The following is a 27780-nucleotide window of genomic DNA, read 5'->3' as shown; positions in this document are numbered from 1 at the left end:
AAAAAGGCACATGACCCAGACCTCAGGTCAGTGTGGTGTCTAATAGAGACGTATTAAGATCTAGTCATGGAGAAGTCTCCTTTCCTGTACCATTTATTGTATGTGGGTATATAGTTACAAGTAGTTAATAAAGACTTGCTGTTAACATACAGAAGACTACAAAGACTCCCTTAATAGACACATTTTGTAACCAACAGCACTACAACACTCATTGACCACATGCACTTCCAGCAAACATCGCTAATGATAAATCAGTTTGGGACACTACTGATACTTTGTTTTGCTTCTTCCCCAAACTTTGGATGATAGAAGACAATTGAATCCCCCCACAGTAGTCAGTAACTTCAGGTGTTGTTGCATTTAAAAGAAATGCCCATAGTTTATTGGAAAACAGCTGTTTGCGGAAGTGTCAACGGCATAATTCCTATTAAATGTGGCCCATGCTGCTTATTCCAAATCGTTAAACTGCTCCTATTTTCAGTATGTTGTGCAGCATTCTTATTGAAATAGAATTTAGGTTTGTACCAGAAATGTGGATTGTATTCCAAATGGTGGACCTTTTAACCTTGTCCTTCTATTCAGTCAAATGGCAATATAGACTTTCCTGAAATGGTTACCAAAATTTGGTAAATTCCTTTTGTTTATTTTAGTATTTGTGGTGACTCAAGACAACACTCTGGAGGCTTGCAGCAGTTCAAACGGGTTTATTAACAAGAAACAAAGGCTGTTCCTAGGGCCCCGTGCTAACTCACTATTGGCCGGGGTTCAAGTGTTCTCGTGGCCTGCCCACTTAAAGGGGCAGCGCTACCACAGTATGAAAGTTTGTTTTCCTCACTCTTTACCCACAGGTTTGGGTAAGATGGGCAGCACGGTAGCACAGTGGTTAGCACAGTTATTTCACAGCTCCAGGGGCCCAGGTTTGATTCCCGGCTTGGGTCACTGTCTGTGCGGAGTCTGCACATTCTCCCCATGTCTGCGTGGGTTCCTCCGGGTGCTCTGGCTTCCTCCCACAGCCCAAAGATGTGAAGGTTAGGTGGATTGGCCATGATAAATTGCCCTTGGTGTCCAAAAATAAGGCTAGGTGGGTTATGGAGATGGAGTGGAGACGTGGGCTTAAGTGGGGTGCTCTTTCCAAGGGCTGGTGCAGATTTGAATGGGCCAAATGGCCTCCTTTTGCACTGTAAATTCTATGATTCTATGATTCAAGAAATTGCAATGTTGGAACCTTTCTTGTAAAAGTGACCCAGTGTAAAATGTTTGGCTTCTTCTATCAGTCTGGCCAAGCTGCTTTTGTACTAAGCATAACAGTCAAGGTTATACCTGTTTTGGGTTCCTGCTACTGTCACACAAGAGGGAGACTTTGGGAACTTATCTCAATACTGTGACCATTGGGTGTTGTAGCATTCTCTACAATGCTGACATTTTTACACAGTGCAGTGATTAAACAAATATTTGTGTATGTGTATGTGTGTGTGTGTATATATACATACATGTGTGAATCCCTTTAGTTTGACAAGCCCAAATGGAATCTGAAACCATCTCGTCAAGAGAGATTTGTCAGTAACCCTTCCATCCTCAGTTATTCTCTGTGTTTTACAGAAAATACATGCCTGTATATTAACCCTATTTTAAAAATCAGAACAGTGACAAAGAGCGATTGCCTACTTTCGCCAAACACAATTACTCCAGTAGCCGCTGTTCATAAAATTATTTTGAACAGGTGTTCATAGTTACTTATTAGAGGTGTACATATTCTTGCATACTCTTGGTTGCATTGAATATTGAAGAGCTTTATGGCAACCAGTGATAACAGAGAGGTGATTCATTAATAATTTACATTTATTTAGCGCCTTAATATAGTAAAATACTCCAAGGTGCTTTAGAGGCTGAATCTAAAACAAAGGGTAAAAGTAATAAGTAACAGCTTGGCTTCTTTACTATTTTCTGCGAAGTACTGAATATATTTTATACAGATAAGTTCACAATTAAATGAATTAAAATTAACTTTCAAGCTAAATTCTAACCTTTTACATTTACAGATTAGATTGTTGACCTTCATATTCTTATCACAAATTGCTATAGCAGCACAGAAAGTGTGATTAATAGCTAAAAAGTAAATAGATCACAAATAGAAACAATTGACTGTAATAGATGGGGTTGTTCACTGGTGGAGAATTGACAAACCTATATGTTTGCATCAGGGTTCTTTGAACTTAAAATCTGTTATTAGATACAGCACTCACATCTGTAACCTGAGAGATGTGTTGTTGCCAGTGGTTGGCAGCAGATCAATATCAGCACAAATGTAGGTTGAAAACTCTAATGAGCCAAGTAGCAAACCACATTAATCTTTAGTTCTTATTGGTGGATGAAAGTGATCTTTACAGACAGTATATGAGTTTCTGATCCCAACACAATCCAAACATCTCCTCACTCGAGTGGAGACAGCACAGTTTCTATAGTCATCCCTCTTCTGAAAAATAACTAAGCTTTGCCCACACTCTCCCATCATCCTTGCAAACAAGTGACCCATCTCCAACCCCTTGTTCCTTACTAAACCCCTGAATATGTTTCCAAAATCTGTGTCCGTCTTTCCCTGAACTCCATGTTTCATTCTCTCCATTCAGGTGTCCACCCCTGTCGTAGTATCGAAATGGCTGCAATCAAAGTTGCAAATGATAGCTTATGAGACTCTGACAGAGGCTGACTGTCTCTCCTCGTCCTTCTCCATCTGCCTACAGCTCTGATCACAGCATTATCTTCCAATACCTTTCCACTGTCTTCCAGATGGGTGGAATTGTTCTCACCTAGTTCCATTCTTATCTGTCTACTCGTAGTCAAAGAATCATCATCAATGGCTTCTATTCACATTCCTGCACAGTTACCTCTGGTGTTCTCCAAGGTTCTGTGGTTGGCTTCCACCATTTTTCACATCATCCAAAGACACAACATCAGCATCCACATATACTCTGTCAACTTTACCTTACCACCAGCTCTCTTGGACTCCTTTCACTATCTCTAAATTGCCTGTTTGCTTGACATTCAGTATGAGATTATCAGACATTTCCTGTATTTAAATATCGGAAGGAGGACTGAAGCCATTGTCTTCAATCCCCACCATAACTCCGCATCCTTACCACTGATTCCAACCCTCTCCATGGCAACCACCTGAAGCTGAATTAGAATTTGGAATCTCGGTGTCAGTTTTGACCCCAAAATGAAATTCCAACCATATATCCACACTGCCACTAAGGTGCCTAATTCACTGCCGTAACATTATCTAACTGTATCCCTCAACTCCTCTGCTGCTGAATGGTTCATCCATGTCCCTGTTTACCCCCAGCTTTTGTGATCTCAACACCTTCATTGTTGGCCTCCCACACTCTACCCTCCATCATGGGAGGCTTTCCAAACCTCTGCTGCTTGTATCCCATTTACCGAATAACCTTTGTGCTGGCTGACCTGCAGTGGCTCTTGGTCAAGCAATACCTTGATTCTAGTATTCTCATATTATTTTTAAATCCCTCCATAGCCTGAACTGTCCCTATATCTAATCTCCTCCAGTCCGACAACACACCAAGATATCTGTTCTAATTCTGTCCACTTGAGCATTCCTGATTAGAATGTTCATAAAATCCTTACAGTGCAGAAGAAGACCATTTGGCCCATTGAGTTTGCACCAATACTCTGAAAGATGACCCTACCTAGGCCCAATCCCCCACCCTATCCCCATAACCCACTCATTGGACATTAAGGGGCAATTTAGCTTGGCCAATCCATCTAACCTGCATATCTTTGGACAGTGGGAGGAAACCAGAGCACCCCACCCAGAAATGTGGAGAAAGTGCAAACTCCACACAGACAGTCACCCAAGGCCAGAATTGAACCCGGGTCTCTGACGCTGTGAAGCACAAGTGCTAACCACTGCGTCACCGTGCCACCCAGTTTTCTCCACCGTGCCTTCAGCTGAAGCTCTGTTACTTCCTCCCTTAACCTCGCCACCTCTCAACCTTTATTTCCCCTTATAAGACAGTCCTTCAACCAAGCTCTTGGTCATCTCCCCTAATATCTCATTACATGGCCCAGCATCATATTTTATTTAAATATCTCTGCGAAGTACGTTGGCATGTTTTATTATGACAAAAGACACTATATAAATGCAGATTGCTGCTGTAACTTGCCTTCACAGCCCACTGCATGTCTGAACATTTTCAGCTTCAAGCAACAGGAAGATAGTAATCAGTGTGTAAATAATAAAGGTGGTTTCAACATGTGGGCTACAATGGGGATTTTCACAGTAACATCATTGCAGTGTTAATGTAAGCATACTTGTGACACTAATAAAGATTATGATTATTATTCCATTTCTAGATGTCTTTCAAAATTGCCTGAAGATTATAATCACCTCTGTTCCCATTTACATTTCCATGCACTGTGTCTTAATTTAGATGATCAGGAAGCAGCTTGACCCCAAGCCTTTGCAATTTCACATATAGTATGTTAGAAGAATTGCCTTCGGTTGACCCTAGCTTTTGGCTTGTCTCTTAGCTAATTGAAAGCTCCTTCTACATTTAGTACAGTGGAACCTATAGCAAATGTGTATGTACCTTTGTTAACTTTAGTGCAAGACTGTTTTAACCAACTTTTATCTAGGTGGTCATTACCTGCAGCACAGCCCCACCATATTTCCCCCATCTGAACCACAGCCCACCGCACAACTCCAACCCGGTCCCCATGCATATTCCCCCTTCATGTCTCCTTGCACCCTCCAGGAAAAGATTGTCAGGAGCCTCGAAATGCCAGCAACTTGCCCTTTTACTGGGTGAGTGGTGATGATGGATCCTACTACAATCTACCACAGCAGCGCACTCACAAGAAAAGCTTATTATGCATGGAATTTAAGCCGAGGATGAGAAGGTGAGCCAAACTCTTTCACAGATCACGATCATCCAGAAATTAAACAAGTTTCATTTAATTGCTCAATTGATTTTGCTGTTTCCAAGAAGAAATTATGAATCTGAAACACCAACTGCAAACTGACCCCTTTGGAACTGACTTCATCCCAAGTTGACACACCAGTGTGCCACATTTACACTGGATGCTGTCAAATGATAATTGAATGAAAACTATGAGTGACTCTCATGTCTTCTTCATCAATAGGATAAAAGGAGGTCAATCTGACATCACAAGCTGCAGCTGTACAAACTCCTTTCCTTCCAGATTGCTGGATTCTGCTGGGGCCGTGACTACCAGTCGGTCAACCAACATAGATTTTGGACATAGCCCACCCACATTTGTCTGTTCCAGTCAGCAATTCTGAAGGTCAAAATTGCTATGACTTTCCTTCATATTTTATGGTCCAGCTGAATGTTCAACAATAAATGCAGCAAATGTGCAGCTCCCTGTTGTGTCAAAACACAGCTGTTTCCACAGAAAGAGTGTGGCATGCAAATTACTCTGAACAAGTGAAATCTACCCAGAGCCAGGAGGAGGATCAAGTGATTCAGACTCCCTTCCCAGTTTTTAAACTCACCCACTCATACCATGCACACATTGGTTGTTTTGATAAATAAAGGTAGACTGCACAACTGACAGTGTGGACATAGCAATACCTAACTTGCCAGTCTTTTACAATACTGAAAGTGGATAGAAGTACCAGGTAAAATACACCTATACCTTTCTTCCCTTTAATTATACATTTAATAGGTGGAGATCTGTATCCGTTATTAGCCATTTACCGCAAGGGACCATAGGCATCTCTCTATATTTTGACGGACAGAGACAACCAAAGGTGACAATCAGGCATAACCATAAGAATCCTGAGCTCCAACTGGGACGATGAAAAAGTGAATGAAGATTTATTGTGACTGAATAAGTCAAATTCTATTCTTATTTGGGATTACAGACTTTGACCAATATCTTGGGGATTGTAATCTCTAATTTTATTCTCAAACAATGCACTCCTTTAGTTCAGTCAATTCTTTCTCTTGCATCATCTCTGGGCCAGTGGGAATGGGAGACCTGCTGTGATCTGTCACTATGGGGCATGATGCTCAGGGAATTGGATCAAGTTGTAAGTGGATCAACAACTGAGCCAGCTCAGTACATTTATCTGGCTAGTGCACCCAGGAATGCTGCTTTCCATCTTTAATTTCCACGATGGGCGACCCAGGGGAAAGTTGCTCCCAAAAATTGGACAATTTTCTGTTTTCCTCAACTTTCCCCTCAAACCCATTTGCATATAGTGAATACAAGATCTGTCATGGGCCAGTGCAATAGAAATTTCTTCGAATTTTAATTTTTTTTTAAATTGCAGGGAAAATATTCCTTCAAAACTCTTCAACCAAGAGTGGTAACTTGGTTCAGTTTGATGACATGGAGCTGAAAATGAATTTACCACAAAATGTAAGTTTTAATCAATGTCTAAATCACCAACTGTGAGTAACTGGATTTAAAATACCAGAAAATGGCAAGAAAACTGTACAAAACCTTAATAAGGACACGGGGAGTCCACACTAAGTAAAATAAAGAAATAACGTTTTATTTACAACACAATATATACACGGCCCGGTAGATCCCTACCAGGTTCCTCACTGGTCGGTACTTTATTGGCCGACCTTTTATACAGAGGTTAATAGAGATCCCCATCTGTAGCAGGGGAGCTTGTACTCTGTAAAGACCACGGGGAAGATAATCATTCCCACCCTGTAGGCCCCATGTGGGCTATTACAAAAACCATTAGTGAGTTATATTGGTATACGGTGATCAACTGCTCAAATTTAAATAATGTTTATATTCAGAAGCTTTTAAAACAGGCCTATTAGTGTCCCAGCATGCAACAGAGCCACTTTGAAGCCCTTAAAATGGGCCATAATTGAGCAGAAATTCCCTGTAATTAATCCAATCTGGGGCATGGCTGTTTTTTTGGGAAGGGATGACTACTAGTATAATGTTTCAAAGTGCAAGGGACCATGGAAACTTGATTTTCACTGGTCGTAATTTGTGCTTGACGTTCCGTGACCTTTTGTGCTGATTTGACCGATTTTGGGTAGGTTACGCTGAGAAAACAGCACAACCAGCGGAAACCCTAGTTCAATATTTTTATTTCTTAAATCTAGAATCACCACAGAGTATCGACAATCTTGAAATAATATATACAGAACCTTGAGCTATCAATGTTGAAGTCAATCCTATTCCAACTAAACTGTTGGCCAGTCAACTTCCCTTACTTGGTCACGTCAGCTGATATGCTTAATGGTTTCCCTTTGTCAGGTACTGTCCTACGGCTTTCAAATCCACGGTCATGATCCTTCTTGTTAAAAAAGGCTTCCTGTGACCCTCTGTAATTTCTCAAATGCCACACTATTTCCAGCTTCCCTTTCTCTTTCAGTGCACATGAATGTGTTGAAAGCAAATTACTGCGGATCACAGAATTTACAGTGCAGAAGGAGCCATTCAGCCCATCGAATCTGCACCGGCCCTTGGAAATAGCACTTTACTTAAGCCCATGCCTCCACGCTTTCCCCGTAACCCCACCTAACCCTTTTGACACCAAGGGGCAATTTAGCATGGCCAATCTCCTAAAATGCGCATATTTGGACTGTGGGAGGAAACCGGAGCACCCGGAGGAAACTCACGCAGACACGGGGAGAATGTGCAGACTCCACACAGACAGTCACCCAGGCAGGAATTGAATCTGGGCCCTTGGGGCTGTGAGGCAGCAGTGCTAACCACTGTGCCACCTTGCTGCCCATGCTTGAATCTGAAACAAAAACAGAAAATACTGGATAATCTCAGCAGGTCTGACAGCACATGTGGAGAGAGAAGGGAGCTAACGTTTCGAGTCTGGATGGCTCTTTGGCAAAGCTGGCGAGAACTGGAAATAGCGTCAGATTTATACTGTTGTTGGGGGTGGGGAGGTGGGGGACGTGGAGCAGTGGGACTGGATAGAGGGCCAGCGATACTGACAGTACCAAAATTTTAAAATTTACATCCTCGTTTTTAAATCTCTCCATAGTCTCACCTCACAATATATTCTGTTCTCTTCTGCATCCTTGATTTTAATGGTTCCATTACTGGACCATGCCTTTGCCCAAGCTCTGGAATTCCTCGCTAAACTTCTGTCTCTCTGTCCACTTTTAAGATTCTCCTAACGAGTTACCTTCAGTCGTCTTTCCTGATTTAACCTTCTATGGCTCTTGTTAACATTGTTTTTATTGGTCGTGCTCTTGTTAAGCACCTTGGGAGGCTTTATGACATTAAATGCGTTATAAATGTACGTTGTTATCACTGTAATGCTGATCAGGTGATTACTACCCTCACACTTCCATTCTACTTGCAAGTGTGACCTTGAGACTCCTGTTGTTTGCCATTCTAATTGACTTTAATAACTGCGACCTTAAATGTAGCTTTGCTTTATTTGTGATAAACAATTCTGGTAATCCGAGATAATGTGTCTGTGTTGGTGGTTGGTGAAGTGGGTGAGGAAAAATAGCTGGATGCTTGTGGTGAAGATCCTCTGTTGTATTTTCTAGTTTTAAAACATTTGTTACTTTTCTGCCTGTCTGCTTTTCTTCTCTTCAAATGGCTGGGCCCTGCTAGCTTCTCCTGCTTTAATTTCAGACATGATTTGCCCCCCCAATATCTCAACCATTCACATGTACATTTATGTTTCATATGTTTTAGTTAATTTTATTATTCCCATCATTTTATATAAATATAACCCTAGCCATATTATCATAAATCCCATTGCTGCCTTTATGCACAATGTAGCTCATTTTTAAAAGAATTTAGAGTACCCAATTCATTTTTTCCAATTAAGGGGCAATTTAGCGTGGCCAATCCACCTACCCTGCACATCTTTGGGTTGTGGAGGCAAAACCCACACAAACGCGGGGAGAATGTGCAAACTCCACATGGACAGTGACCCAGAGCCGGGATTGAACCTGGGACCTCGGCGCGTGAGGCAGCAGTGCTAACCACTGCCCGTGCTGCCCCAGTATAGCTAATTTGACCAATTTTTCCTCTTGTATGTTTTTAATATCTGACAACCCCCCCCCCCCCCGCCCCCGAATCTCCCCTTCTATTTGTATTGATTGATTTGAACATCGCTAAAATTTTATTTACCACCCCCATTCCTTTCCCTTCTGTTAGTACAGAGGCGAGGGTATCTGGTCTCTCCAGCGTAAAGCTCAGTTCTTGTACCATTTGTTTTTTGTACAACTGTGTTGTGAACTGTTTTAATAATCAAAGGCTCCTAACACCCCCTCCACGTACATTGATACTAAGGGGAGGGTACCCTGTTTCTCCAACACAAAATTAGTGTTTGTACCATTTGGCCTTGTATATATTTTTTACTGTTTTAATAAAAAGACATGGTCTGATTAGCTTGACTGGGCTCTGCACATACACCTGCTGAGTGTTTCAAATACCCAACATTTCAAGGTTTTAGTTTTTCCATTTTACTTCCTGGATTAAGGCAGCTGGGTCTTATGTCTAGTTTTCAGTACAGATTTTCTATAACTTCACTACATATTGAGTGGTATTCCATGCACACTGGTTAAAGCACGGATGAAGAAATGCAAAGACAGGAGGAGAGAATAACAATGAAGCACAGAAAGAAAGAGGGAATGCGAGACTATCCTAGGAGGGGATGCTGAAATTCGGAAGGAAACAATGTTTTATATTCTTGTCTACCTACTTGTTTGCTAAAATGTCTGAAAATTGGAATTTCAACTCCAGGGAGAGAGAAAAAAAATCACATGACAGATAAGGACAGGGTAAAAGAGTGATCTCCCAATTACATTTATGGAAATCATTAAAGGAGATAGGGTAACGAGATGATGAAGTGGGTGACATACCGTACATGGCTTTGACCTCTGGGATGTGGGTTCAAATACAGCAGAGCCTGGTGGAATGAACAATGAGCAGTCTGAATCGGGATGTGGGTTCAAATACAGCAGAGCCTGGTGGAATGAACAATGAGCAGTCTGAATCGGGATGTGGGTTCAAATACAGCAGAGCCTGGTGGAATGAACAATGAGCAGTCTGAATCGGGATGTGGGTTCAAATACAGCACAGCCTGGTGGAATGAACAATAAGCAGTCTGAATCGGGATGTGGGTTCAAATACAGCAGAGCCTGGTGGAATGAACAATGAGCAGTCTGAATCGGGATGTGGGTTCAAATACAGCACAGCCTGGTGGAATGAACAATAAGCAGCCTGAATCCAGTTTCTGAAGGGTATGAGTGTACTGTGCAAAACTGTCCAGAGATTTGGGTACAACTTGTCAATATTACTCAGAGGGATCTAAGGATGATTGGTGTGGCAAAGGGGAGAAGTGCGGAACACTATGAGTAACTTCCTGAGTTGGGGCGAGGGCATGTTGTTGGTGCAGAGTACAGAGAGTGAGCGATTTTTGCTGCATCCCATATCTGACCGGAAAGTGCTGGATGATACTGGATGTCAGAAATGGGAAGTGTTCCAACTCCGAGCACTAACATTCCTCACCGAAAGAGCACTTCAAAATGAAAGACTGGGGTACGATTCCACCCGTCAATGAGACTGACTGTCAGGTATTTGCAATGCCTTGCCTATGATGACCGGTAGGAGTACACCGGGAGCAAGGTGGAAAAGGGCCAAATTGCATCCGTTTATCGGCGAATAGCTGGATTTTTATGGGATGGATGCCCTCACACCAGCGCTTGCCGTGAGGGATAAGTGAGCCCGGGAATTTCCTCACGCTGCTAATATTGGATTCGTTGATTTATTAATTGTGCAGGCAGCATACCAGCCAACACCAAAACACATCCACTCTCCAGGCAAATCTGAAAGTTGGTATAAAACGTGCTGATTAGACATGTGTAAACTTGGACAGAAAGGCTTTGCCTGTTTTACAAGCGTAGGCTACTGTGCTGCTAATCTCTCCCTTTACTGATAACAGATCAGATTGCAGTGTGTATTCTATGAGCGGCAATCCGCCCAACTCCCAGATACAAAACAGACCGAGAGAGGGCAGAATCCGAGAAAGGTAAAGTTGAACGGGGTGGTGGCGGCGGTGGAGCAGGGGGGTGTTGACAGTATCATGATTGAGCAACTCGTTCAGCAGTCTGTGAAATTGACCGCGGGGAGCCGGGATTCCAGGGGGCTCAGGGTTCTGACCATAGTCAGCAGGTGCACACACAGCACAGAGTTTAGGCAGGCGGCCAACTGGGACCACATTTTATTTGTGTGTGTTCGAAAATGGAAAGTCTTCAGAACAGCGTGAAAAAGAAAGCTACTGAGAGGCATCACAAGGCTGAAGTACTAATTACAGGCGAACAATTAAGGTATGGAGGTGGCAGCATGATGTCCATTACAGGAGATCGGGGCATTTGTATTCCGTGCGGGAAAACCCAGTCTATTTCAGCAAAAAGTGTGGAAAATGCGTATCCGTCAAGTTAAACCTGCAAATATTTACGAATCCGGCGGTGGCCGGGCGTTGGACCGCATATGGAGTGTAAAAGTGTTTTCCACAAAAAAAAACGGATACATTCCATGTTGTTCAAAAACGCCTTTTACGCAACAAAAATGTAGCACGCCGTTTAATTATTTTTGTAGCTAGGTGCACAGAAATACAGGTACATAAAATGCTGCTTAGCAGGAAAAGTAGTACACGCTCTGCTGGAGGTAAGACTCCATCCATCGCACGTTACTGTCCATAAGCACAACCGACCTTCCAAATTTATCCCACTAAAACGATTTTTTGACTAATTTCTGTGTTACTCAGGTTGGTTGAGGCAAGAGGTCAATTTTCTAGCTTGAGAATGCTGACAATGTTGACAATGAAAATAATGTAATTAATTTGAAAGGTATAATTTTAATGGGTTCAGGTTCTCTTGAAAAATAAGCAGATGCATCATAAGGCTAAATCCAGATAATTAATACAACTGTGATCATAGCGTGCCCAATACTGATACTATTCAGAAACACCATTATAATTACAATGGACTGGATTTGAAGTTCTCTCATGCTGGATAGCACCGTTTTGGGTTTTGATTACGCTGAGTTGAGCGGGTTTACTGTAGCCCTTATCATCACCCTGTCATCTACAACCAGCTGGACTGATCTCCTGAGACATTGGTTGTGGTAAATCAGGAGTTTCCCAAAAATCTCTTCTTGGTTGCCTCCTATTTCTCATCTTCATGCTGCCCATCACCACCTTTCTCAACCCCTCCACTGTCTCTAATTTGTCATACTGCTTACCTGACATTGGGGCTGGATTCTTCCGCCCCACCCACTGCAAGATCACCAGGGACAGAGCGTGGACCATGTAAAGGTCCATTGATCTCGGGCGGGAATTTCCAGTCACTGGGCGGGCGTGGCCAGAGAATCCCACCTTTGTACCGGATGAGCAGAAATTTCTTCCAACTAAACAATGGGAAGATCAAAGCCATTATTGCCAACCCTCCCACCACAAACCCTGTTGCCGAGCTGTGGACTCCTTCCCTCTCGCTGTCAATGTTTTGAGGCTGAACAAGACCATTTGAAACTTTGGTATCATATTTTTACTCCAGTGAGCTTCCAAACACATTTGCTTCATCACCATGTTTGGCTACTGCCACCTCTGTAACATTGATCAACTTCCCCTTGGCTGCAGATCATCTTTCGAAACACATTCATTCCTTTGTTGCCTCTAGACTTGACAGTTCCAAAGCTCTCCTGGCCACCCTCCCAATTCCCACCCTTCCTAAAGCTGAACTTGTCCAAATCTCTGCTACCTGTGTCTAAGACATGTTTACTCATTGCCCATATACTTGCTGACTTACATTTTACAATTCTCAACTTTTTCAATTTCATCTGTGGTCTCACCCTTCTTTATTTATGTTCCCTTCCCCAGCTCTACAACCTTCTAAGATCTTTGAACTCCTCCAATTCTGGCCTGTTGTGCATCCCTGATTTTAATTGTTCTACCACTCATGCACCTTCAGTTGTTGAGACTCTAAGCTCTGGAATTTCCTTCCTGTACCTCAGTACCTCCTTTTTTAAGACGGTTCTTAAAACCAACTCTTTGACCAAGCTTTTAGTCATCTGTCTTGATGGGTAGTACGGTAGCATAGTGGTTATCATTGTTGCTTCAAAGCACCAGGGTCCCAGGTTCAATTCCCAGCTTGGTTCACTATCTATGGGGAGTCTGTACATTCTCCGCGTGTCTTCGTGGGCTTCCTCTGGGTGTTCCGGTTTCCTCCCACAAGTCCCGAAAGACGTGCTTGTTAGGTGAATTGGACATTCTGAATTCTCCCTCAGTGTACCCAAACAGGCACTAGAGTGTGGCGACTAGTAACTTCAATGCAATGTTAATGTAAGCCTACTTGTGACAATAATAAAGATTATTTCCTTCAATGCCTCAGTGTCAAATTTCATTTGGTAACACACCTATGAAGAGTCCTGTGACATTTAACTACACTAAAGATGCTGTATAAACACAAGTTGTTGTTGTTAATAAACAATTTTATAAAGATAGGAACATTCAACATTCAATTTAGATGCAAAGTGTTCTGTTACCATGATTCAGCTCTATGTAACCATTGGGGAAGACTAAATGCTGCAGCTGGGCATAACTTGAGCTAACCTGAAGGCTAATTGTTTCTACAGCTGTAGATGCTGACTAACTTTGTATTTAAAATATTGTTTTGCATCTATAACAGTTTCTGAATTATACCAGTTTCAAATATACGTATGGTCACTTTGTCTAGTCCTAATGCCAGATAAAGCTTTGCTGACTATGAATGTGGGTGGGAAATTGGGTGCTAATGTTGTCCCTCTTACTCGACTACCGATGCTTGTTGCTGGAAGACACCGCACCGATGAGAAAGCCTTTCAAACTTAACCTCATAATTTTTGGAAGAACTCATGTTGTTTCTGATAGTGACAGCATCTGCTAGTGAAGATCACCAGCCGGGAGGAGAAACTGGCAGTGTGATAGTGGAGTGCTGTAACGCTGCTCTATTGGTTTGCTATTTATTGATACCAAAGTTTTTTATTTAAATGTCATGTTACGTCGATATACAAAGACAAGTAGATCCATAAAATGATTCAAAGATGAAACTATTGTAGGTTAATTTTGATAATTTTCAATCAGTATTTACAAGAGAGAATTGGAAGAATAATACAGAGCCTATAACCAATATTTATGGGACTTCAGCATCTTATGACAACTAACCATTTTACAAATAGTTTGCAACTTGGAGTATTTAAGGTGAATAAGGTACCAAACTCGGACTGTATAAGAATGTGAAAAAATTCAGAGTGAACTTATTATTTATTACTTTTTGGCCGATACAGGCACGATGGGCTGAGTGTCCTTTTTCTGTGCTGTATCATTCCTGTGGTTCAATAATTGTATGCTGAAAGAGCATTCAATCCATAAGCCTACTCTATCTAAAATTCATGTATAACTATTTCACTGTCCCTGCACATCATCTAGTTATCCTCTGCCCTTGGAACACTTATCTCTGGCACAGATCATTCCACATGGAACAACATACCTAGAAAAGGTGAAATGCAATCATGAGCTTTCGAAAATTTGGAATTTTATTTTATTTGTTCTTGGTACGGGGATGATACCAGTAAAACTGCACCTATTGCTCATCCACAGTTACAGTGAGATGGTGGTAATGGGTCTTGTTGACTGAGCAGTTAAACAGAAGCATTATGGACTTAAGTTGTTATTATTCCAGCCTTGGGTGACCATGTGGGGTTTGCACATTGTCTCTGTGCCTGCATGGGTTTCCAATGGGTGCTCTGGTTTCCTCCCACATTCCAAAGATGCGCAGGTTAGGTGGATTGGCTATGATCAATGCGTGGAGTTACAGGGATAGGGTGGGGGAGTGGGCCTAGGTAGAATACCCTTTCAGAGGGTCGGTGCAGTCTCGATGGGCCGAATGGCTTCCTTCTGCACTGCATGGATTCTATCCAAACATTGTTTAAATGAAAGCAACAGGTTCTAATCTGCCTTTTTATCGAGTGAAAATAATAACCATGTGCATGAGTTGATACATTTGAATTTTCTTTGCTATTGAAGTGAAAGGAATGGTGTTGCTTTGGTAAAGTTCATTGAAGATTCTATCTATTCCTAAATCGATACAATGACAAGATCAGTGATACCGTAGAAAGTTTAACACTAAAAGAAGTCATTTGGTGCAATCTATTTGGTGCAAAGTACGACCTTCACATTTTAATTGTATTATCTTAATTTTTTCCCCTCAACTGTTTATCATGTTTATTTACACCCCTTTAAATTTCCATGTTGATTTGACTTTAATACCCACTTGTCTTAATGCATTCTGCACTTTAATAAATGTTTTTGGGGGAGGGAGAATCCTTCATACCCCCCTCCAGGTTTCTAGTACTAATCCTCAATCTATTGTTACTGATTCACTGACCTGTGGAAATAATCATTTACTAATTACCGTCACAACCTTTTTTCAAAATTTTGCACATTTTTCAGATTCCCATTAACCCTCACTGTATACAGTCCCAGTTTTTTTTTCAAACATTTCCTCATAACTATATCCATTATCTCTGGCAATAATCCAGTTAGATCTGAGAGTGCAGGGATAAACAGTATTCCAAACTACTCCTAATAAAAGTAATCTCTTTCCGTTTCTGTGGCTCTCCACACGTGTAATTCTGGTATTAAAGCTCTTTCAGTTTTTCCACTTCATTGAGAATTCATCCATTTACGGTATATTTCCATTCTTTGTTTTTTAAATAAATTTAAAGTACCCAATTCTTTTTTTTCCCAAATAAGGGGCAATTTAGGGTGGCCAATCCACTTACCCTGCATATCTTTGGGTTGTGGGGTGAGACCCACGCAGACATAGGGAGAATGTGAAAACTCCATGCAGCACTGCTAACCACTGCGCCACCATGATGCCCCTTTCTGCCCTTTTCCCTCAACTATTACTTTGCAGTAATCTGTGTTGTACGGCATTTGTCACATCTCTAGCTTTTCCCCCAACCTGTCTATGCCTCCCGTTCTGCCTCGCGTTCCAGCTGGCAGTTTGCCATTATCCACAGTATGAAACTGTCAGCAAATTTTGAAATCCGCAATATCTGTGTCCAGTATCAGTTTGTTATATTTTTCCTCCTTCACCATTCAATTTGTGAATTTGAGATCAGTTGTAGTCCTCAGGTGAAGCAGGGGTTAGTGGACTAAGGTTAATGCAGATGCAACTTTTTTAAGTAATACATCCTACCAATTTGCAAACTTTGGTTTTGTACAATCGTTCTTAGTTACATGGGAACATCTGGGAAGCAGAGAAGTGGTGTTGGTTGCAACATACAAGTTCCTCTGCAGGGCAGGCTCAAGAGGGGAGAAACATTAATTTCACGTGCTACAGCACCACCTTTGACAGGAGGTTATAATTGCAGCATAAAATGTTTGATAAAGTACTTTCCATTATTAATGTAGACAATAGGAATTTATATTGCGGAGGGGGATGCTGAGATCAGGAAATAAAGTTTTGTTGGTAGGAGGTAGCTTCAGATAAAGGATCTTCAATAGTAAAGAGGTAGACAATGTGAAGGCATGATAGCATAGTGGTTAGTGCTGTTGCTTCACAGCGCCATGGTCCCAGATTCGATTCCCGCTTGGGTCACTGTCTGTGTGGAGTCTGCACATTCTCCCCGTGACTGCATGGGCTTCTCCCGGGTGCTCTGGTTTCCTCCCACAAGTCCCGAAGGATGTGCTTGTTAGGTGAATTGGACATTCTGAATTCTCCCTCCGTGTTACCGAACAGGCGCCGTAGTGTGGCGACTAGGGGATTTTCGCAATAACTTTATTGCAGTGTTAATAAAAGCCTACTCATGACACTAATAAAGATTATTATTATTATAAAAAGGTCCCAACATGCATCCTTTGGTCAGATTACAGTCACATCTCACCAATCAGATTTTTGCTGATACTTCTTTCTATTAGCCATTGCTCTGTGCATGCTGACGCTTTGCTTTTAATGCTTCTAATACTTTTAAATAATCTTCTTGTTAAATGGCACTTCATCAAATGTCTGTTGGAAGTTTAGGCATACTGCATCCATTCCATTTTTCAGCTCAATAATTTTCCTGAAAATTATGTTTTATGTTAGGCGGTCATGATTTATGCTTTATAAATCCATGTAACTGTCCATTATGAATCTACACCTTCCTAAGTATTCACCTCTATTTTCCTCACTACGATCACTGACAGATTCCCTACTTACCCAATATGAAGTTAACTGGTCCATAGTTAGAGGCCTAATTCTTTCTCATTTTGTTTTTCAAGTATTTTTATTCCACAAAATTTCAACATTTTACAATTTGCAATGACCCCACAAACCTCCTAACTCACCTGCCACCCCCGCCCCCAGATCCCTCCCCATCCCTCCCTCAGCAATCAACAGCAACCAACTCCCTAAAATGCAAAATAAACAAACCCCAACAATTGTAGAACCCATCACTCGCCCTCCTTGGAGCAAATTTCACTATTTTTCCAGGCCAAAAACTCCAACAAGCTCCCCTGCCACATCGAGGCACAAGATGGAGAGGCTGACCTCCACCCTAACAAGACTCGCCTGCAAAAAATCAGTGAGGCGAAGGCTGAACATCTGCCCCGCACCCGCCTACAACTCCGGCCGGTCCGGCACCCCAAATATGGCTTCCAGGGGACTGAGATCCACATCTGCCTGTAGAACCCCTGAATTGGTACTGTACACCATACTCCAAAACCTTTCCAGCTTTGGGCAGGCCCAAAACATATGCACATGGTCATCGGGGCCCGTCCCACATCGCTCACAGACATCCTCCATCCTTCGAACAGCCGGCTTATCCTCAGTTGTATCAGCCCCAAGTGTGCGCAAAAAGTTGAAGCATTTACCCTCTGCAGCACCTCACATCACAATCTTCCTCCAGCACCGCCTCCCAACTCTTCCACTTCGCATTAATCCCTCCATGGACACCCCGTCCTCCTCCCAAATCATCTCATACATCGGCAAGATGACCCCTGCCACCCACTGACAGCGCCGCCTCCACCAACAAGGAGGCAGGCGCTATTGGAAAGGCCAGGAAGATCTTCCTCATTAAGTCCCGCACCTGCATATACCTGAAATGTTCGCCCAGCTCCAGCCCAAACTTCTCACCCAGCTCCTCCAGACTCGCAAATCGCCCCCAAAGGAATAGATCCTTCATTTCCTTGATCACCCTCTCTTCCCATCCCTGGAACATTGCATCCATTCTCCCTGGCCAGAACCCATGATTCCCCATAATCGGCATCCCTCCGACTCAGCTCCCAACCTAAAATGCTGCCTAAACTGCCTTCTGATCTTCAGCGTGGCCACCACCACTGGACTCACCGAGTATGTCCCTGGTCCATCGGGAGTGGCGGCGTTGCCAGAGCCGCAACCTCACTTTCCCCTTATTTTAACAGGAAAATAACTTTTTGCTGCCGTCTCCAGTCCTTTGGTACTGTTATTGTTTCTAAATAACTTGAGATAATAATTGTTAGCGCTCTGGTTACATTTAGTAACTAATCGTCAGTATTTTGGAATAGACTATCCATGCTGTGTGACGTATCAACTTTTAAGCCCCATTGACCCTTTTAATATCACTTTGTTAATATTTTGATTTATTATTTATTCCCGTGTCCTTCTTTATTGCTGCCATCTTTCCTTTACCCTCTTTGTAAGTATAGAAATAAAATGCTGGTTTAATGGTTCTGCTGTTCTTTTATTCTGTACAATCAGGGTGCCTTCTTTCCTTCAGTGGTCTTACCTATTCTTTGACAAATTTCTTGCCTTTGTCCGTAATCCAAACAACTATTTATTTATCATACTGTCTTTTTAATATTTCCAATTTCCTTATTTGCTTTTTTCTCATCCTTTAATATTGCTTCCTATCTTCTTTACTTTGAGTCTTTCTTTTACTGTACGTCACTTTTAAAAACGTCGTAGTTGTCCGAATCCTTTTTGTTTAAGGAATTCTGGCCTTATCCTCAACTTTCTTATTCTTGGTCAGAATGTTTTGGGCTGTACTATGTTCTGGCTGTTATTTTATCTATCAGCTTTTCTGCCCAATTAAAATGGACTCTGTCCAAATATAATTAAAAGGGTAAAGGATATTTCAAATCTGGATGAAGTAAAGATTGCACAAGGTATTGCCGGTCTGCAATGGTTATACTTTAATTCCTGTTTCATTACTATTGTGTAAAATAACATTATCGGGTTCAATTCCGGCTAATTCCGGCCTTGGGTGATTGGAGTTTGCACATTCTCTTTGTGTCTATGTGGGTTTCCTCCGGGTGCCCCCCGGTTTCCTCTCACAGTCCAAAGATTTGCTGGTTAGGTGGATGGGCCACGCCAAATTGCCCCAGTGTCCAGGGCTATACAGGTGAGGTTATGGGGATAGGGCGGGGTGGGTGGGGGTGTGGACACGGGTAGAGTGCTCTTTTGGAGGGTTGGTGCAGACCCAATGGGCCGACTGGCCTCCTTCTGCACTGTAGGGATTCTATGATTCTATGATTACCTCTCCACGCTGAGACAAACCTGTTTATACAAGTCTTGTTCTGACCAGTTACTCAAACAGATCTTTCTGTATAGATTCTGTATAGATCTTTCTGCCTACCATTTCCTACATTGTTGATAATAAACATAGAAAATCCTGGAAATATAAAATTAGTGTTGAGAAAGGGAAGGTTACAGATTTGGAGTCTGCACCCGTCATCAGATCTTTGCCATCAATTGGCTAATTAGCTAATTTTCTGGTGTTCCATAACGAGCAGAGGCCCAGTTTGAAGGGATTACGTTTTAAACAATGTGTTTGAAAACCGATGTCATGCTCGGAGGTTGTAATGGTGGAAATCAACATGTGATGATGATCAATGCTTTGGCAGAAACCTGAAGCCGAGAGTTATGTGCCAGGCTGCTTCTTCACCTGCATCTTTTCTCCAATCTTGGCCGATAGATTGCGAAGCCATTTGAGTCTCTTCTGAAGCCGCAAGGATTCTGGCCTCTATTTTGTCAATCCACTTTAATTGCTCACTTTAAATCGTGCCCCCCCCCACCTGCTTGCTTCCTGTGTCCCGTCTCCCCCCCCCCCCCCCCCCCCCCCCCTGCTTGTTTCCTGGGCATAGCTAAGTCCACACTTGGAGCTATGTGCAATTATGGTAAGTGGGCCACAGACATTGTGTGCAATCAGCACACTTCACTTTTGGTGAACTTTGCACCTTCAAACTGCACTGTTTTGGAAAATCTATCCCATTAACTTTTCCAAGCCATTACCCCGTTTGTGTTTACTGTTTAAATAAAGCTTCACAAAAATTGACATTGTAACAAAGTATTGAAGCTTTCAACTGATAGATTTGCATTGGGTTTTTTATAGTTGCATTTGATTATTTGTAAGCTGATTCTAAGATCTCAAATCTGAAAGTATATTTTTATCTGATTTTTTTTTCTTCAAAAATTCAATCGCTGCAGCTTATTTTGTTTCTTTTTGATGAAACTCTAACAATTAATCTAATTACTTATGAAAATTTTGGCCCGCCACATGCAGCAGGACCATGAGTGGTTTGAGTTTGAATTGAAAATTGTTGATCAGACTTTGACTGGCATTCGAAAATGGCGCTGTTGAAATGTTGGTTCTTTAACAAAGGAGTCTTCTGTTGATGAAAATTGTAATTTTAGCTTTGTTTTATTTATCAGGCTTCGACTGCATGATGGAAAATTAATCAAAGACCGCCGCTATAATCTGCGAACCTATCCAAACTGCTTTGTTGCTAAAGAGCTAATTGATTGGTTGAAAGACCATAAAGAGGCACCTGACAGGGAGACAGCCATAAAATTAATGCAAAAGTTAATGGATCATAACATCATTCATCATGGTATGTTACTGTCACAGTCCATTTACACCATATGTCTTTAATGCCATAATGAAAAAGGACTAAATCCCTTCTCAGCTGTATCATTAAGACTGATAAGTCTAATGGAGGGTGAGCGATTTGGGTTGAATGTGATTGGTCAAGTCAGCTCGCACCCAGTGTGCTTCCTAATCGTACTCAGTGGAAGGAATAATGAAAACTTTGGATCAAGCGCCCAAGGACTTCAAGTAAATAAATCTTCAGTATGGTGCAACAGAATTAATAGAGTGATAAAAAACAGAACACTGATCTTGTGGTGCTGTGTGTGTGTGTGTGTGTTTGTGTATGTGCTATTCTAATAAAATGCTGGGAAATATTAACATAGTAAGAAAGTAACAATGGGCAGGAAGGTGGCACAGTGGTTAGCATTGCTCCCTCACGGTGGCGAGAACCCAGGGTCGATCCCGGCTCTGGGTCACTGTCCATCTGGAGTTTGCACATTCTCCCTGTGCCTGTGTGGGTCTCACCCCACAACCCAAAGGTGCGCAGGGTAGGTGGATTGGCCACGCTAAATTGCCCCTTAATTACCGAACAGCACGTCTTTCGGGACTTGTGGGAGGAAACCGGAGTTCGTTGATGCACTGGGACATCAAAGGAGCCTCACCTTTTCCAATAGTTTAGTTTAAATCGTTATCACTGGGGTAGTGCCAAGTTACCTAAAAATTGTCCTCTGAGATACGAAGGTATAAAATGAAAAGATTAACACTTCCTCTAAAAAGCAACAAGAAAAAACAATTTTAACATGTCAAATATTTTTTATAGTGTCCCATGTGTAGCTCAATTACTGTTTAAATGAACGGAATTTCCTTATACTGGTAATGTTAAAACTCTCTTGAGTCAATGATTATCTCTGCTAATGCTAATTCAACTTCCTCACCTGCTTAGTCCTACTTGTTCTCTCAAACTGCCACCTATGTTGATTAATTCATTGTAATGTAATTTTTGAATGAGATCAGTGGAAGACTGCACAATTAAACCAAAAGGCTTTATGTGCAGCTGAGTTTCAAGAGGGGACCAGGTGATGAGATTTCACCCTTTGACATGTGCCATGTTCATTACATTCATGCAGGACACGTCGCTTGTTGCAGTCCTCATTCCATCAATTCGTTAAAAGCTTGATTGCGCAACTATACTTTGAACATTTATTTTGAAGTGTAGAGTATCTATTCAAGGATTGCACCTGAGGATCAGGTTCCTGGTTGGTTCATTTGTTTGTGAAAATTTCCTGAACCCTTCTTTTACTATTGTCGTTTCCAGCTCAACTACATCAAAATAATAAAACTGTGAATTGCACAGCATAATCATATGTACAAGTGCTGAAAACTGTTCTGGTGCAATGTGTATTGGCTTGGAGTTTCTTCTAGGTTGAGATTATTTTCAACACAATTCCCCTGAGATTGACCAAACCGGTGTAAAGAATCATCAAACTTCAAGTGCCGACTTTGACTCGTACAAATTGAGTTTCTATGTGGTTTCTTTTGCAGCAATTGAAAATATGTCACATTAGAATGTGTCTGCCCACAAGACTGGCCATGTTTTCAAGATAAATTAATCCCTTGGTGTCTTGCAAGGTGTATTTGTCTATCCAGTGCTCCAGTTGCAACATGGCAAGTGGAAGGCTACTGACATTCATTGAAGGAGACTGCAGGGCGTCTTGAGCAGCTCTGGACCCTGACGTTCTGACTTTGGACTACACCACCTTGGTATATGGACAACAGCAGTCTGGGAGCATTGGTGGAATGGCAGCAGTGGGCTTACGAATGCGATCATCCTCTGAGAGATTGAGTACCACATAGTCACTGCCTCTTTAGCAATCCAAGTAATATGCTGGAGCACAGATTGCTGGACTGCTGTGAGACAAAAGCCTCTGGTATCTGCAGCCATGACAGAAGCTGCCCAAATTGACATGGATCTCAAGATCCCAATCTAAGCTTCCAGTGTATAACTCGGATGCTAAATGGTTTCTGCCTGTGCTGTAATGGACGATGTTGCCCACTACATACTGCATCAGAGCTGGGTCCACCTTTTCTATTGTGGAGTAAACTACCATTTCCATGCATGAGCAGAATCCAAGCTCTGTGTGAATCCCTGTGTCAAGTCAGAGCTGGACTCCTCCCATCTACATTGACAATAAAGTTGCTGACAGGCCTGGCAGTGCATCAGGTATTGCCGTGTGCATGCCTCTCACCCATTTCCTACATTCTGCCTCCATCAAATCCCTCATCTCATCTGCGACCTTGCACTCTGGTGAGCTGGTCCACGTGTTATCCTTTTCCCCTGGCCTTGCTTCGGCCCACTCATGTCCAAGGACTCACCAGGTGCAGATCCTGCCTCTATACTATCCGCTAAGGTAGCCACCAAATATCAGAGCTAGCTGCTGCAAGTTTCAGAGCAAGGGACGACTGTTTCCTAAATGGTGTGCGAGGCAAAGGCCAAAACATCAGCCCCTCTCGTCCCCTGGACTGCCAGGTCTTCCGACACTCCAAAGATTGCCACTTCTGGACTCAGGACCACCTTTACCCTCCACATCTCAGACATAATGTCCCAAACCCCCGGCGAGAATCCCTTCAGCTTCGGACAGGCCAAAAACATCTGGACATGGTTGGCGGGCTCACCCGTGCACTACCCACACCTGTCTTCCACTACCTCCTACATCCTGGCCACCATCATATGTGCCATGTGGACTACCTTGAATTGGATAAGGCTAAGCCTAGCACACAAAGAGGATGCCTTCACTCTCCGCAAAGCCTCCACCCACAGCCCAGCCTCCAATTCCCTTCCCAGCTTTTCCTCCCATTTGCACTTGACTTCTCCTATTGGGGGCCTTCCCAGTCCATACAGCATGGTAATTATTAAGATTGCAATTGAACATGCCTTACACAAAGGTTAGTGGAGCAAACTTGATGCATGTACTGAAGTTTCCACTGCATTGCTCACAACAAATGTAAGAATATTGGGATAGCTTTTACAATTTGGTGCCCCCAAATATATATTTGCACAACAGGTGTACACATTGAGAATATAAGAGTGGAGGCCACCTTACTATATGATTTTCCACCTATTAAAATTAATGGATGGAAAATCGAGTGAGCTGAGAATCAGCTGTTCTGGCCTCTTGCAGCCATTATTCCCCATCATGTGATCCATTTGCAGGGGTTAAATTGTGAAAGTGACAGAACTATTTTTAATCTCAACCTAATGTCTTCCCAGTTTTCATTATGCTGGGCCGGATTATCCGGTCCCCCAGCTGTGTGTTTCTCGGCAGCACGCCGTTCGCTGCCCGTGGTATTCTCTCCTCCCACTGCATGTCAATGGGATTTGCCATTGAAGCCATCCCAAGCTGCCGGGGAACTCACAGACGGCGGTGCTCTGACACCGGGAAAAGAGAATCCCAAAGCGGGAGAATTACGGCTGCTGTCTTTTGTAAATATTGGGCATGGACTGTTTAGGCTTCACAGCCTGATTCTGTGCTGCATATTCTATGTAATCACTGCAAACTGTAAGATTTTAATTATGATAAGCGGTCAGTACAGAGAAAACAATCTTCTAAATTTTTTTCGACTGAGCAACAATGTTACTGCTATAAATGATAGTGATTAGGAAATCAAAACTGTTTGACTGGAGATCCCAGTAATTAATGTAAAATGTGTCCTGGCTTACGCTTTCCACAACATTTATATAAAACATTAATAATAGGGGTCATGATTTAGTTCATCATTTCATCCTTTGAAGTGAGAATATTGCATGCAAAGAGAATCATAAAATCATAGGGTAGTAGAAGAAAAGTAACCAGAGTATTTTGTCTACATATACAGCTTCAGTGTATTTTCTCAAGTTAAAAATTAACCTTGTGTGCATTCAATTATCCAAATGTAAAGGGTGAGATCATTTGTTGAATAATCTAAGCTACACTGCAGTATCATTAAATCCTGAGGGACAAAAATATTTTCTGAATTAGGAAAATATGTCTTGGCTTGGGTAATGACACAATGCAGCCAAAGCCACAGTGTGTCCAGTCTCAAGTACATGGCTATTTTAAGAACTTGATTGTACTCCATGTTTTATTCTATCTTTTTCTCTCAATGGCTGTCCGGGATTAGCCTTTAACTTCAAGAACGTTCCTGTAATGTTGTCACCTCTCAAGAAGAAGATGACTTGGGTGCAGGACAATTCCACTCGCTGCACCATCCCTCCTATATTTCATTCATGTAGTGCTTCATATATCCAAGATCATGACTATGATAGCACTGTATCTCAACTTGACCCTCTCTACATCTGTACACCTTTCCAGCAATAATCCCTGAACAATGATCGGGAAGTCAAGTACTGATTAACTTTTGATTTTCTCTCCTCAACTTCCCCCAATTTTCTCTGTCTTCCTGTCACTCTTGAGACCAGCTAAATCCTCGCAGATAGGGATTGAACCTAGAACCATCTTGGTCTGTAAATTTCTGTATCCCAATATGTGCCACATTCATCTGCTAAGCCATTACTGGAAAACTTCCTCTACCTATGTACATGTACAGAAGTTCCTAGAGGCCACTTTAGGGTTGTCCAAATGTGAGTGCTTATGATCGCCTCTATAGTTCTGTAACATTTATGTTTTGAAAATTTTGGAAAGAAACAATCTTGATCAAATGTTTGAACAGGACTAATTGTAAGAAATGGCCAAGTGGGATCAATGTGATTGAAACAACAATCGTAACTAGTTTGCAAATGGGGTTTAAAAGAGAATCTTGTCAATTTGGAAATTGGTTTGAATGGTGTATCTATTTCAGAATCCCTATAAAGTGGGAAAGAATTGAATGATAAAACAGCACCGGATCAAAATGAATCAACACCTTCACCTACATGCAGTTTTTTGGACTACCGTAGAATTCTGTAGAATATACAGCACCAAACTAGGATATTTGCTTCAACTAGTCCATGCTGCATTGATCCATAAGAACTAGGCCATTCGGTCCATCAAGTCTGCTCCATCATTCAGTTAGATCATGGCTGATGCACCAATCAAGCTTCCTCCTATCCTTCCTCAGATAATTATCAGCATAACTCTCTCTGTTCCTTTCCCCCTCATGCCATTAGCTAGCTGCCCTTAAATGTATCTTTACTATTTGCCTCAACTACTTCCTGTGGCAATGAGTTCCACGTTTTCATTTCTGCAAGACTACCTGCAGACTTTTCCTTGATGCCAAGTGAAAATTTACTTTGAAAAAAACACCTGGAGTTTCATTCCGTATGGAAATGATGGAAGTGGAATCTATTCTTGGATGTTTGATATTTGGGATCTCGCTCTTCCATTTGTTTCCTCTACAGCAGTGACTGCTATATAAATACAAAACTTTATTTCTAATCACTGCATTATTATAATGTCAAAATCAATCTGTTGCATTGGAAGATTAATAATTGCATTAGAATAGCACTCTTATAAAAGGAAATTAATCGACAGAATTTTTTATTTTCATTTTAGTTTGTGATGGACATTCAGACTTCAAGGATGCAAAACTTCTGTATAGATTCCGAAAAGATGATGGAACATTCCCATTAAATAAGGAAGTGAAGGTGTTTATGAGGGGCCAAAGTTTATATGAAAAGTGAGTCGCTTACAAAGTCCTATACATCTCTCTCTGCAACCTATGATCTGTCTGACTACCTCATTCCGATATCCTTTCATGTCAAATCAATAATTTTTATGATTATGGTAGTTATTTTGCACAGTAGAGGCTGACTGTCAATCCCAGCTAGATGAGACAAACTGATTCTAGTCGGACCAATTCAGTCTAGTATCTCCCTTCATTCTAACTTGGGAGAATGTTCAGTTTTCAAATTCAGGTATTGACAATGCATGAAAAAATATCAACCTTGCCTGAAAACATTGCAAAGTGACTTTGTACTCTTGCCTCTTGATGCGTAATAAATAAAAATGTTTATCAACCTTTCCTTTAAGCATCTTCACTGTATATACTCTATGCACATGAAGCATTTTATATTTAATAGTTTAAAAGAAAAATTTCAAAGGCTGAAGATCTGTAACTGAAATTGAAAGTGGCAGACGTACAAAGTAAGCCCATTAGCACTTGCAAAAAGGACAGACTGACTTTACCTCAGAACCCCATCACAGTTAAGTGATGAAAGAAAGGGCTCCCCTTTAGGTTATCAGCCTTGACTCAACGATAGCACTCTTACTTTTCAATCAGAAGAAAATAGGTTCATGTCCCACCTCAAAACGTGGTACTGAAGTGAGTTCTGCACTCTCAAACATGCTGCCTCAACTAGGAGATTTTGAAATGAGGCGCCATCTTCCTCCTCGTCGCGTGGCATTATTCAGCGAAGAAGGGGTGGGAGGTGGGGGGGGGGGGGGGGTCTCCAGGTGTCTTTGCAACATTTATCCCTCAACCAATATTGCTAAAACGCATTATTATCTATCTGCTGTTTCTCAGGCATTGCTGGATGTAATTTGGCTGTGGCATTATATCAGTGACGACACCTCAAAATCACTACATTGGCTATAAAGTGCATTGGGACATCCAGAGTTTGTGAATGTTGCTATATATCTGTTAAGTTCTTTCTGAATTTGGGGAAAGGCAGGATTTCCAAAGCCAGAGCTTTGTGGGTGACTAAAGATACAGCAGATAAAACAAGACATAGAAATTAGGCTAATGACAATTGCAAGGCTGATAATAAAGTCGGCATTCAAACTGAATATAGAAAGTGCAGAGGAGATCTAAACAAAAGAGAATGAGAAGAACATAGAGAAAGTAGATTAATGGCTAACATAAAAGAAATAGGGTGAGGCTGTGTGTGTCCATCTCACTCTGTCTCAGGGTACTCACTCACTCATCTTCACCCAGTGT

General features: G+C 41.9%; 1 protein-coding gene across 3 annotated transcripts in view; it reads left to right on the top strand.

The window, feature by feature from the left end:
* Nucleotides 1–10456: 10456 nt before the first annotated feature.
* Nucleotides 10457–27780, top strand: part of LOC119969538 (DEP domain-containing mTOR-interacting protein-like) — an 83281-nt gene continuing 65957 nt past the window's right edge. Inside the window, exons 1-4 of one of the 3 annotated variants that reach the window (XM_038803269.1) lie at nt 10457–10574; nt 10943–11029; nt 20712–20890; nt 26397–26520. In XM_038803269.1, the coding sequence (XP_038659197.1) occupies nt 10558–10574; nt 10943–11029; nt 20712–20890; nt 26397–26520 (407 nt within the window). In that variant the 5' untranslated portion in view covers nt 10457–10557. Of the gene's footprint in view, nt 10575–10942; nt 11030–11089; nt 11328–20711; nt 20891–26396; nt 26521–27780 lie in introns of those variants that run through there. The other 2 variants (XM_038803266.1, XM_038803268.1) reach the window with 2 other exon arrangements.

Source organism: Scyliorhinus canicula, chromosome 7, assembly GCF_902713615.1.
Source record: "Scyliorhinus canicula chromosome 7, sScyCan1.1, whole genome shotgun sequence".
Taxonomy (NCBI): domain Eukaryota; kingdom Metazoa; phylum Chordata; class Chondrichthyes; order Carcharhiniformes; family Scyliorhinidae; genus Scyliorhinus; species Scyliorhinus canicula.
Note: the sequence above shows the minus strand (reverse complement) of the source record. Positions and strands in the feature narration are given on the sequence as shown.